Source organism: Malania oleifera, chromosome 11, assembly GCF_029873635.1.
Source record: "Malania oleifera isolate guangnan ecotype guangnan chromosome 11, ASM2987363v1, whole genome shotgun sequence".
In the NCBI taxonomy this organism is placed as follows: domain Eukaryota; kingdom Viridiplantae; phylum Streptophyta; class Magnoliopsida; order Santalales; family Ximeniaceae; genus Malania; species Malania oleifera.
This window is the reverse complement of record NC_080427.1, coordinates 35,255,507-35,267,065: the sequence shown is the minus strand read 5'-3', so window position 1 is coordinate 35,267,065 and position 11,559 is coordinate 35,255,507. Positions and strand designations below refer to the sequence as shown.

At 33.2% G+C, this 11,559-nt stretch overlaps 2 protein-coding genes across 2 annotated transcripts; both read right to left on the bottom strand.

Annotated features, from left to right (window-relative positions):
• Positions 1–3,425: 3,425 nt before the first annotated feature.
• On the bottom strand, positions 3,426–6,184 carry LOC131167309 (glutathione S-transferase U8-like). The gene is made up of 2 exons (XM_058126064.1): positions 4,558–6,184; positions 3,426–3,937 (listed from the first exon to the last, which is right to left on the bottom strand). Exons 1-2 carry the CDS (start codon positions 4,876–4,878, stop codon positions 3,602–3,604), a joined length of 657 nt encoding a protein of 218 aa, XP_057982047.1. The 5' UTR covers positions 4,879–6,184; the 3' UTR covers positions 3,426–3,601.
• Positions 6,185–7,145: 961 nt separating this feature from the next.
• LOC131167308 (glutathione S-transferase U8-like) lies at positions 7,146–8,910 on the bottom strand. Its single transcript, XM_058126063.1, has 2 exons — positions 8,465–8,910; positions 7,146–7,669 (listed from the first exon to the last, which is right to left on the bottom strand). The coding sequence occupies exons 1-2, from the start codon at positions 8,783–8,785 to the stop codon at positions 7,334–7,336; spliced, it is 657 nt and encodes a 218-aa protein (XP_057982046.1). The 5' UTR covers positions 8,786–8,910; the 3' UTR covers positions 7,146–7,333.
• Positions 8,911–11,559: the final 2,649 nt, after the last annotated feature.

Below are 11,559 nucleotides of genomic sequence, written 5' to 3'. Positions count from 1 at the left end.
CTGGGAATTGGCCATGCTTCATCAACATGTGCGGCTGATGTTTTGTCGCGTGTCACTCATCGATGGTGACATATTGCTTTTAGGACAGATCATATAAAAACCATTTTTTTTTTTCATTTTCATCCATTTTCACATTCACTCCTCTCTCTCCCCTCTTTGTTCTCTCTTCTCTAACCTTACAAAGATACCCAAAAACCCTAGCTCTCCTTTGAACCCCCTAAAACCCTAGCTCTTCCTCCTCTTAAAACCCTAGCTCTCACTTTCTCTATGTTGTTTCGAAGCCCTAAGAACCCTAGCTCTCCCTCTCACTCTTATATTGCGAACCCCTGAAAACCTTAGCTCTTTCTCTCACTTTTCTGTTGCGAACCCCTTAAAACCCTAAGCTCCTCTGCTTCTCTCTTTCAGCCTACTATGATACTTGAAAAACCTAAACTCTCACTCTCCAGATTTATCTCAGGAAACCCTAGTTCACCCTCTATGAAGACCTATGAAGCCTTCTGATCTCAATGAGTGGTTCGATTTGAAGACCCGGGAGGGGTCTGTCCAGGGGGTTTCATGATAGGGTTATGCTTCAAGTTAACCCTAACTTGCAGATAAGTATCCCCTCCCCCCCTTTTCCTTTCTGTTTTGATTGTATAACTCTGTGTGTGTGTGATTCAAGTGCTATTGTTCTAGTGTTTCAAGTGTTTTTATGTTTGTGATTCACATATTGTTGTGTTTGTGATTCAAATGTGCATTTGTATTCGTGATTCGAGTGCTATTGTGTTTTGTGATTTGGATGTGCATTTTGATTGTGGATCTGGTGATCCTAGGGTTTGGTGTTTTCCTTGGAACTCCATTGAGTTGTGGTTGGGTTCAGGGATTAGTTAACTCATCCGAACCCCAACGGGTCTTTCCTGGGTTGACTTGAATGAGTCAACCCTTGGGTCCTTGTGGGCTCAGATGGGTCTCAAGTTGCGCTTTGGGTTTTAAAAACAGTTTTGGGCCTTGGGTTTGTTTTAAAAATGGGTTCATGCCCAAGTTTTTTTTAAAAAAGAATTGGGTTGGGGTTTGCTTTAAAACGAGTTGGGTTTGGGATTTGTTTTAAAATGAGTTGGATATGGGTTTTGCTTTAAAAATAGGTTCAGGCCCAAGTTTGTTTTAAAAATGAGTTGGATCTGGCTTTGTTTTAAAATGAATTGGGCTTGTTTAGTTTTAAAGTAGGTTAGACCCGAGTTTGTTTTAAAAATGGGTTAGGCCTAGTTTTAATTTAAAATGAATTGGGCCTATGTTTGTTTTAAAAATGGGTTAGGCCTGGTTCTCCATAGGCTTAGGTTGTTTTAAAATGAAGGTTGGGCTTGGGTTGTTTAAAATGAAGGTTGGGCGTGGTTTGTTTGGAAAAGAATTAGGCTTGGTTCTTTCATGGGCTTGGTACTTAGGTTTGGTTTTGTCTGGTTTTGTCTGGCTCTAGTTCACAGGAGATTGGTTATGCATGGTTCATGGGGGTTTGGTTGTAGGTGTGGGTTCAGGTTCTGGTGGGGGTTTGGTTACATGCAGGTTCATCTACGAACTCATCACCCTCGTTGACAAACTCCTTCATAAGCTCGTCGACGAGTCCACGTGTCTCGTTGATGAGGTCATGTGGACAGCTGTCTATATATAGCCAAAAATCACGTTTTCAGTGAGAAATTTCATTCCTTTTCACTTTCTCTCTCTACATTTCAGTTTCTCCACCTTCTCTCTATGATTCTAGCCCCGATTTTTCCCATTTTGATGATTAGAAGTTGCTACAATGATCCCGGGGAGATTCTCTACAGCTTAACTGAAGTAGAATGTTGATTTGAGTATCTTAGGCACCATCCCAAAATTAGGATAATTAAGTAATTTTAAGGTTTATGTGCTTATTTGGAATTTCAGAACCCAAAAAATGTGCTAGATGTTAATATACTGTGGTTTGAGTTGAGTGAACTAGGGTGAATGTGATTTCAGGGTTTGGAGTTTGGAACGTCATGGGTGTAATTTAGGGCTTTTAATAGGCTTCGCAGGAATCGGGTAAGAGAATAGATTAAGTCAGGTATTTTCAAAAATTTATTTATGAATAAATGTATTTTTGGGAATACTGATAATAAATGTATTTTTGGGAATACTAATGTTGAACAAAGAAAATAGATGTTATAACATGTTATAGTATTATACAGAGTAGAACTCACTCGTGTGGCATGAGTATAAATTTAACGTAAAATTAGTATGTTAGAAAAGTTATTATTTCAAAGAATATGTATGGGTTTTCAGTAATTTTTTAGAAGATCATAGACAGTACAAATGTTAAAGATATTTCCAATATATTATGACATGATAGCCAGCGCAGATGTCGTGATCAGTTTTATTATGATGATTCATTCAAAAATTATGAAGTGATAGTTTTTATTCAGAAAATATGTAAAAGTCATATTTTATTATAGAAATATGAAGATGTTGTTTACGAACAGAAATATATTATGTGAAATGTATTATCTAGTAACAGAACCGGGATGGTTACGTATATTAAGAGCACGGTAGCGTAGCTAGTTAATTAGATCAGTGTAGTAGGATACCCACTGAGTGCCGACCCCTGGAGGTTGTCGGTGAGTAGGCTGAGCAGACCAGATTGGGTATAGCCGACAATGCAACCACACTGTTCAGGAAGTGTGGGTCGGTGGCCGATTAGCTCGGAAGTGTAGGCGGTGTAGTAGGATACCCACTATGTTATTGACTCCTAGAGGTTGTCGGTGTAGTAGGCTGGGCAGGCTAGGTTGGATGAACAATCGTGCATAGTTATCTTATGATTGACTTAACATAGTAGGCCAGCTAGCATTAAGTTCAGCCTACGGGCCGCACAACCCGAATCATGAGGGGTGGAGTCATGATACACAGATTTACATCCAGGGTATAATTTTAGTAAAATACAGATTTAACAGATAATTTTTAAGATATGTGTATATGTAGAAACAGTGGAACTCTGGTATTGTATATGTATAAAGTGTATTTTGGTTCCACTGCTTAGGTAATATGTATATATGTATAAACAGGTAAATCCTCGGTACTTATGGATTCGGTTGACTTTGACTGTGTATTATAGTATCAGAGTATTATTAGAGTAATAATATTTTATGAAAAAAAAAAGGTTCCAAAGTCAAGGCATTACATAGCTTGTGCATGGAAGTTTCCTAATTAGACAGAAACCTACTAGATCTTATCTAAAAGATTTGGTCAAAATTACATCAAAGTATTTAAAACAAGCATATTTGTCCAAGGCGTCTACAAATGACACTTGGGGGTAGTAGTAGAGATATTTGAATTGATGAGAAAGAGCAAGAGGAATAATTCTTGCATAAACTCGATCAAGATACATTTATATAAAATCATAAGATAATTAAAAATATATAATATGACATAAGCAAGCAACATATAAAACTCATGAATCATTTATTTAGTAGAAATATTTAGCTGAACCAACTGTCACACCTCATCACGACTTGCTTCATATGTATTTTATCGCATGCTAAGTTAACTAACTTATATGAAACAACTCATAATAAAAAGTGTGATACACTACATCATATTAGTATATTAGTAATAACATTTATTTAGAAGCATGGATAGCCTCGAAGCGAGCTTTTATGTGGGGAAGTAGCCTGTCCCTAGGAGGTAGATACTCCTTAACAATACTAACAAACTCTTCTGACCATTTGCATAATTTGGGATACTTTTCATTAGTCAATAATTTTACTGCCCCCACTTCTTGAAGCAGTCCCATCCAATAGCCTATGAAGCTAGCAGCAATATCTACCAGTCCAATTGTCTCTCCTCCAAATAGTCTCTTGCCCTCTAGCTCATTTTCAAGTATTTTCAAGCAATCATGTGCTTCTTTCACTGCTTTGTCATCACCATAAAAAACTTTTCCAATTGCAGGCATGCACTACAAAAATGAAAGAATAAACAAATTAGCATAAGTCTCGACACTTTTCAATACGAAGTAACACACACACACACAAACACACACACACACATAAATTGATATTTTTAGCATGTAAGTAGTTCTAAAATATGTATTTATTTGATTAATTAAAATAAAAATAAATTTTCCGTAGAAATAAGAATTGACATTGAAAAATTTTCTATTTATGATTTTGGGAGTGTTTTCATGTATTTGCAAAGTCAAATTGTGCCTGTTTGAAGTGTTTTACATATATTTGGATATAAATGTTTTTAAATATTCAATATTTACGCTTGCAAAATGTTTTGAATTTAGATTTATATAAATTTGGATAAAATGTAATATAAAATTATATTGAATTTTGTCTAAATCTGTACATATCCAAATCTAAGACCCGAAATCCCTGCTATCAAAAGCGGAACATATGTTTGCAAATATCTAATTTGAGAATATGAATTCTGAAACTTGAATTTGGATTTGTATGAATTTAGAACAAACTCAATATATTTTTGTACTGTATTTTGTTCAAATTCATACAAATACAACTTTAAAAGTCAAAATTCAGTTCAAAATAAATAATAAATAAATAAAAATTTACATACCTGTTCATCAACGAACTTGGCCCAAAAACGAGCCAAGGCTCTCTGATAAGGATCATGGGGCAAGATGGGGTTGGCCTTCCAAGTCTCATCGATGTACTCAATAATCACAAGTGACTCGGCGATGGGTTTTCCGGCATGGAAGAAAACCGGAATCTTCTTGTGAACCGGGTTCGACTTCAGCAGCAACTCGCTTTTGTTGCCATGTAAGTCTTCTTCTTCTATGGAGTCGTAGGGTATGCCCTTGAGTTTAAGGGCAATCTCCACCCTCGTACTGAACGGGCTTCCCCACACTCCCAACACCTTCACCTCTTCTTCTCCCATCTTGGTTCGATCTGCCCTTTTCTTTTTCTCTGGATGATTCTTTTATAGAGGAGCTAATTGTGGGTGAAATTTTCTTGGCAGTCAAACACGCAACCAACCCCTGTGTTTAATGGCATATTGTATTCTGTAATTCAACGTTTAGCGAATAAAATAATGTAGAGTCGTTGATTATTGGGTTTGAATGGCAGACTTTTGGACCACAGCATTAATTTATAGGAGTTGACAACGTTGCCCATCCATGCACCTTTCCTATTGTAGAACTTGGTGCACAAGTTATGGAGGAAAAATGGGCAAAAGAAATGACAGTCCTTGAGTTTGACAAAAAGACAAGAGCCACTCCGACGTTTTAAAAATCTCATAAACCTTTTATGAGATTTCAAGAATTTTCAAGACCTTTCCGAAGTTTATCAAAAAGACACAAATTTTTATTTGTACTTTGTAAAAGATAAATCTTTTGAAGGAAAGTTTGTTTCTTTTGTCAAACGGTCTTCAGGATTTTTGAAATATCAGGGAAGGTTAATGTTTTTTTTTTTTAACAAATTTCAGAGAGGGTGAGTGTCTTTTACTTGAAAAATTTTAACTTAATTTGTTTATGAAAATGATAAGGATATAAGAATATTTGAAATCCATCAATCAATGAATGTCACATTTGAAAAGAAAAGAACAAGTTTTTAAAATTTTAAGGATTTATCCGAATTTTGTCAAAAAGGATATAAATATATCCTTACATTTTAACAAAAGATAAATTTTTTTAGGGATATAAATGTTCTAAAAATCAAATGTCAGTGAAAGACTTTGCGATTTCTGAAATCTCAGTGGAATTTTGTGAATTTTTGAAATCTAAGTGAATATCATCCACACTCTTACATGACAAGCATGTGAACATTACATGTAGGGATAGGTGCATAGAAGGGCTAGCATATAAAACTTCTCGAGTTAAGTATTTTAGTTCCCTTATGATTTGTGTTTAAGAGAATGGATTTTGAATTTTGCAGATAAATGTGTGTATATTTAAATGAGGTATATTAATATTCATTTAAAGTTACACAAATTCAAAGTCTAAAATTACTTTAATCGGTAATATTCGATGATAAAACAAAGTTACCAATTGAGAATAGAAATTTTGTATATTTTGCGTAGGATATAGTTAGTGGGGTCACATGTGCGCTGAGAATGACAAGAATGACAATTTAAATATAAAACTTTCTTGTACAATCGAACAAGAATAAGATTTTTTTTTTTTTTGCAAAGTTGAATTTTTTGTCTCTTAAAATGTCTCAAAGTGCCAAGGTACAATGAATTTGAGGTTTTTTTTTTTTTTCTAGAGGACTAATCCTTTTCAGTTTGATGCATTTGTTTTTTTTAATATTACTTCAAATATAATTAATACGATAGCTATCTTAGTTTGAACGATCCACCATTTAAGGTATAATTTGTCTATTATTTCAATTTTTTAAGAAAATTAGCTAGGAGAAAAAATTATGCTTCGACTGCAATATACGAGAAAAGAATAGATTACAGTTTATGTGGTCTAAATTTCATGTCAAGCACAAGTCGCATTAATGCGACTTCACCCCCATTTGTCCTATTGGGAAATAAGCATTAGCTAAAACAATATTTGGGGGTTTAATGAATTACTCTTCAATAACAAAAAACGAATAAAAAACAAAATAAAAATAAAAATCTAGTGCATTGTACTTTTAAATATTTAATTATACTTTTATATTATTTTTGAAGTATTTCAACATATTTAAGCATAGTAGTATTGCACACATCATCTTACCCCATTCGTTACCTCCCAATATTTATTTTTGTTATATAAGGATCCGAACTGTTTTGAGAGTCTACAGAGAGCACTTTTAAATATTTAATTATAACTTCATAGCATGTTTAAGTATTTTGAACATATTTAAGCATAGTAGTGCTGCACTCCTCATCTTTCCCTATTCATTACCTCCCAAAACACTTTTAAATCTAATTATTATTTTTTTTAAAAAAGCCTTAAACAACAGTTGACCTATTTTTTACAAATCATTGTTACCTAATCCTTCAAATATGTAGGTTGCAAGGATCACCCATGGAATAATTATCAATGAAGTCTTTCTTGTTTTCATCTATCATCGTATGCTTGTGGATGGAAGTATCCCAATTTGACAGAAATCTATTAAATCTTATTTAAAAAAGATTTGGTCAAAATGACATCAAATTATTTAATATCCTAACACGTACTTCTCCAAATGACTCTTGGGAGGCACTAGATATATGAATTGATGAGAAAAAGCAAGTGAAATATTTCTTACATAAACTCTACAAAGACATAAGATAATTAAAAATACATAATATGCCATACGCAAGCTAACATATATAGTTCATGAATCATTTATTTAGTAGAAATATTGAGCTAAACCAACTGTCACACCTCATCACTATCATGTTGGTATATTAGTAATAATGTTTATTTAGAAGCTTGGGCAGACTCGAAGCGAGCTTTTAAGTAAGCAAGTAGCTTATCCCTAGGAGGTAGATACTCCTTAACAATACTAAGGAACTCTTCTGACCATTTGCATAATTTGGGATATTTTTCATTAGTCAATAGTTTCACTGCTCCCGCTTCTTGAGCCAATTCCATCCAAAAGCCTATGAAGTCAGCAGCGATATCTACCAACCCAATTGTCTCTCCTCCAAAGAGTCTCTTGCCCTCTAGCTCATTTTCAAGTATTTCCAAGCAATCATGTGCTTCTTTCACTGCTTTGCCATCACCTAGATAAGCTTTCAAAATTGTAGGAATGCACTATAAAATAAATGAATAAACAAATTATCATAAGTCACTCTTTCAATACAAAGCCACACACACACACATATAAACTAATATTTTTACCATGTAAGTAGTTATAAAATATATATTTATTTGACTGTTTAAAATTAAAATTATTCTTTCACAGATATAAGAAATCCATGACCCTAAAAGAGCATGGTATTAATACTCTTGCTTCCTTTGAGAGCATGAATTTCAAAGCTTCAATTTTAATTTGAATGGATTTGAACAATATTCAATACAATTTTGTATTATATCTTACTCAAATCCAATACAAATTCAAAGTCAATGTCTCTACAAATATAGGGTCTATGTTTTTCTAGCGCTACTAATGATAAAGACTAGCGTTAGGCCATTTGAACCTAAAGTCCAATGACCCATTCCCTAATAAAAAATAAAAAATAAAAAATTCATTTATTAAACGATTGCAGAATGAAAAGACATAGCAAAGAAATATAATGAAAAATAATTGAATGAAAAGCACACTAAAATCAAATACTAAATTCAATTCATTTCATACTTGTGAAAGATCAAACTTTTTACGCAACATAGTTTTAGTGGAGGGAATGCATGTCTTTCTCTTTCCCATCTCATCAAATTCTTCCCGAACATTAAAAGTCTCATGCTCTAATCATCGGGAGTATTTGAAATCTCAACACTAAGACATAAAATTGATATACATACATACATACCTTTTATTAATCGGGTATTCAAAGGGTTTAAAAGATTATCATTTCAAAATAAATAATAAATAAATAAAAATTTACATACCTTTTCATCAATGAACTTAGCCCAGAAACGAGCCATGGCTCTCTGATATGGGTCTTGAGGCAAGATGGGATTGGTCTTCCATGTCTCATCCACGTACTCAAGAATCACAAGTGACTCGGCGATGGGTTTTCCGGCGTGGAAGAAAACCGGAATCTTCTTGTGAACCGGGTTCGACTTCAGCAGCAACTCGCTTTTGTTGCCATGTAAGTCTTCTTCTTCTATGAAGTCGTAGGGTATGCCCTTGAGTTTAAGGGCAATCTCCACCCTCTTACTGAATGGGCTTCCCCACACCCCCAACACCTTCACCTCCTCTTCTCCCATCTTGGTTCGATCTGTCCTTTTCTTTTTCTCTGGATGATTCTTTTATAGAGGAGCCAATTGTGGCTGAAATTTTCTTGGCAGTCAAACACGCAACCAACCCCTGTGTTTATTGGCATATTGTATTCTGTAATTCAACCTTTAGCGAAAAAGATAATGTAGAGTCGTTGATTATTGGGACCACAGCATTAATTTATGGGAATTGTCAACTTTGCCCATCCATGCACCTTTCCTATTGGAGAACTTGGTCCACAAGTTAAGGTGGGACAGTGATTTACAGTTTAAAAAAAAATGGGCAAGAGTTTAACAAAAAGACAAGAACTACTCCGACTTTTAAAAATCTCATAAATTTTATAGGAGATTTCAAGAATTTTAAAGAACTTTCTGAAATTTACCAAAAAAACATAAATCTTTCTTTATATTTTGTAAAAGATAAATCTTTTGAAAGAAAGTTTGTGTCTTTTGTCAAACCTTAAGGGAGGTCTTTAAGATTTTTGAAATATCAAGGAAGGTTCATGTTTTTTTTTTTTATAAATTTCAGAGAAGGTAAGTGTCTTTTACTCGAAAAATTTTAACTCAATTTTGTTTATGAAAATGATGAGGATATTAAAATATTTGAAATCCATCAATCAATGAATGTCACATTTGAAAAGAAAAGAACACGTTCTTAAAATTTTAGGGATTTATCTGAAATTTGTCAAAAAGGATATAAATAGATCCTTATATTTTACAAAAAAAAAAAAATTTTTTTAGGGGTATAAATGTTCTAAAAAATAAAATGTTAGTGAAAGACTTTGCGGTTTCCGAAATCTTAGTGGAATTTTGTGAATTTTTGAAACCTAAGTGAATATCTTTATTTTTTTGTTAAATCTTAAAGGAGGTCAGTGTTTTTTATTTTTATTTTTTTTTTCAAAAAAAAAAAAAAAAAAAAGCTAGATCCATACGCTCTTACATGACAAGCATGTGAACATTACATGTACGGATAGGTGCATAGAAGGGCTAGCGTATAAAACTTCTCGAGTTAAGTATTTTAGTTCCTTTATGATTTGTGTTTAAGAGAATGGATTTTGAATTTTGCAGTTAAATGTGTGTATATTTAAATGAGGCATATTAATATTCATTTAAAGTTACACAAAGTCAAAGTCCAAAAATACTTTAATGGGTAATATTCGATGATAAAACAAAGTTAGCAATTGAGAATAGAAATTTTGTATATTTTGCGCAGGACATAGTCAGTGGGGTCACATGCACGCTAAGAATGAAAATTTAAATATAAAACTTTCTTGCACAATCGAACAAGAATAAGATTTTTTTTTTTTTTTTTTGCAAAGTTGAAATTTTTGTCTCTTAAAATGTCTCAAAGTGCCGAGGTACAATGAATTTGAGGTTTTTTTTTTTTTTTTTGTAAAGGACTAATCCTTTTCAGTTTGATGCATTTGTTTTTAAATATTACTTCAAATATAATTAATACGATAGCTATCTTAGTTTCAACAATCCACCATTTAAGGTATAATTTGTCTATTATTTCAATTTTTTAAGAAAATTAGTTAGGAGAAAAAATTATGCTTTGACTGCAATATATGAGAAAAGGATAGATTACAGTTTATGTGGTCTAAATTTCATGTCAAGCACAAGTCGCATTAATGCAACTTCACCCCGATTTGTCCTATTTGGAAATAAGCATTAGCTAAAACAATATTTGGCGGTTTAATGAATTACTCTTCAATAACAAAAAATGAATAAAAAACAAAAAAATAAAAATCTAGTGCATTGTACTTTTAAATATTTAATTATACTTTTATATTATTTTTTAAGTATTTCAACATATTTAACCATAGTAGTATTGCACTCATCATCTTACCCTATTCGTTACCTCCCAAAACATTTTTAAACCAAATTATTAAAATAAATAAATAAATAAATAAATAATCATTCTGTTGGATGCATGGGATATTCATAACTTTAAAGTTATTACTTGAATCAACAATTCTGTTGCTAGCCGCTAGGGAGTCAATTGGCGAAATATGAAACTGCTAAGAAGATTTGGAACCATTTGGCAAGATTGTATGTTTGGTCTAACTTTACTGTTCAGGATCAACTGCAGATGGATATTCAAGCACTTGATTAAAATGATAGAAGTGTTCAAGATTTTTATTCGACTATGACTAATCTTTAAGATCAATTGGCTCTCACAAAATATGTGGAATTACAGAAGTTTACTCCATATATTGCCTGTAGGGAAGAATAGCGACTGGTCCAATTTCTGATGACTCTCCATGATGATTTCAAGGACATTTATGGATCGATTTTGCATTGCGTTCCATTGCCTTCAGTTGATTCAGTTGTCGGTGAGTCGTTGGCAGAGGAAACTCGTCTCAAATCTTAGACTGGAAAGGGAACATATCTCCCATATGCATCCATTTTGCTGCTCGATCCTCCTAAACCACATTTCTTTAGTCAGAATCGATCTTCACCTCACCCCAAAAATAGTGCAACTTCTGTAAGGAGAAGGGACATTGGAAGGCTCAGTGTTCAAAATTGTTAAATAAAACTCAAACTTCACAGTCGTTGCAAAATGGAGGAAAGTCATTGTTGACTTTTTGAGTCCGATATCTGTTTTGATGCTGACAATACATGTATATCTTATGTGTGCATTTAGTGTGTGAACAATTTTACATGACATAAGATATAGGAGAAATGGAAGTCAAGACAGAACTTAAAGCCCACATAACAACTTGGCGTATTCCATGAAGAGAAGAGCAAAAAGAAGAAGAAGA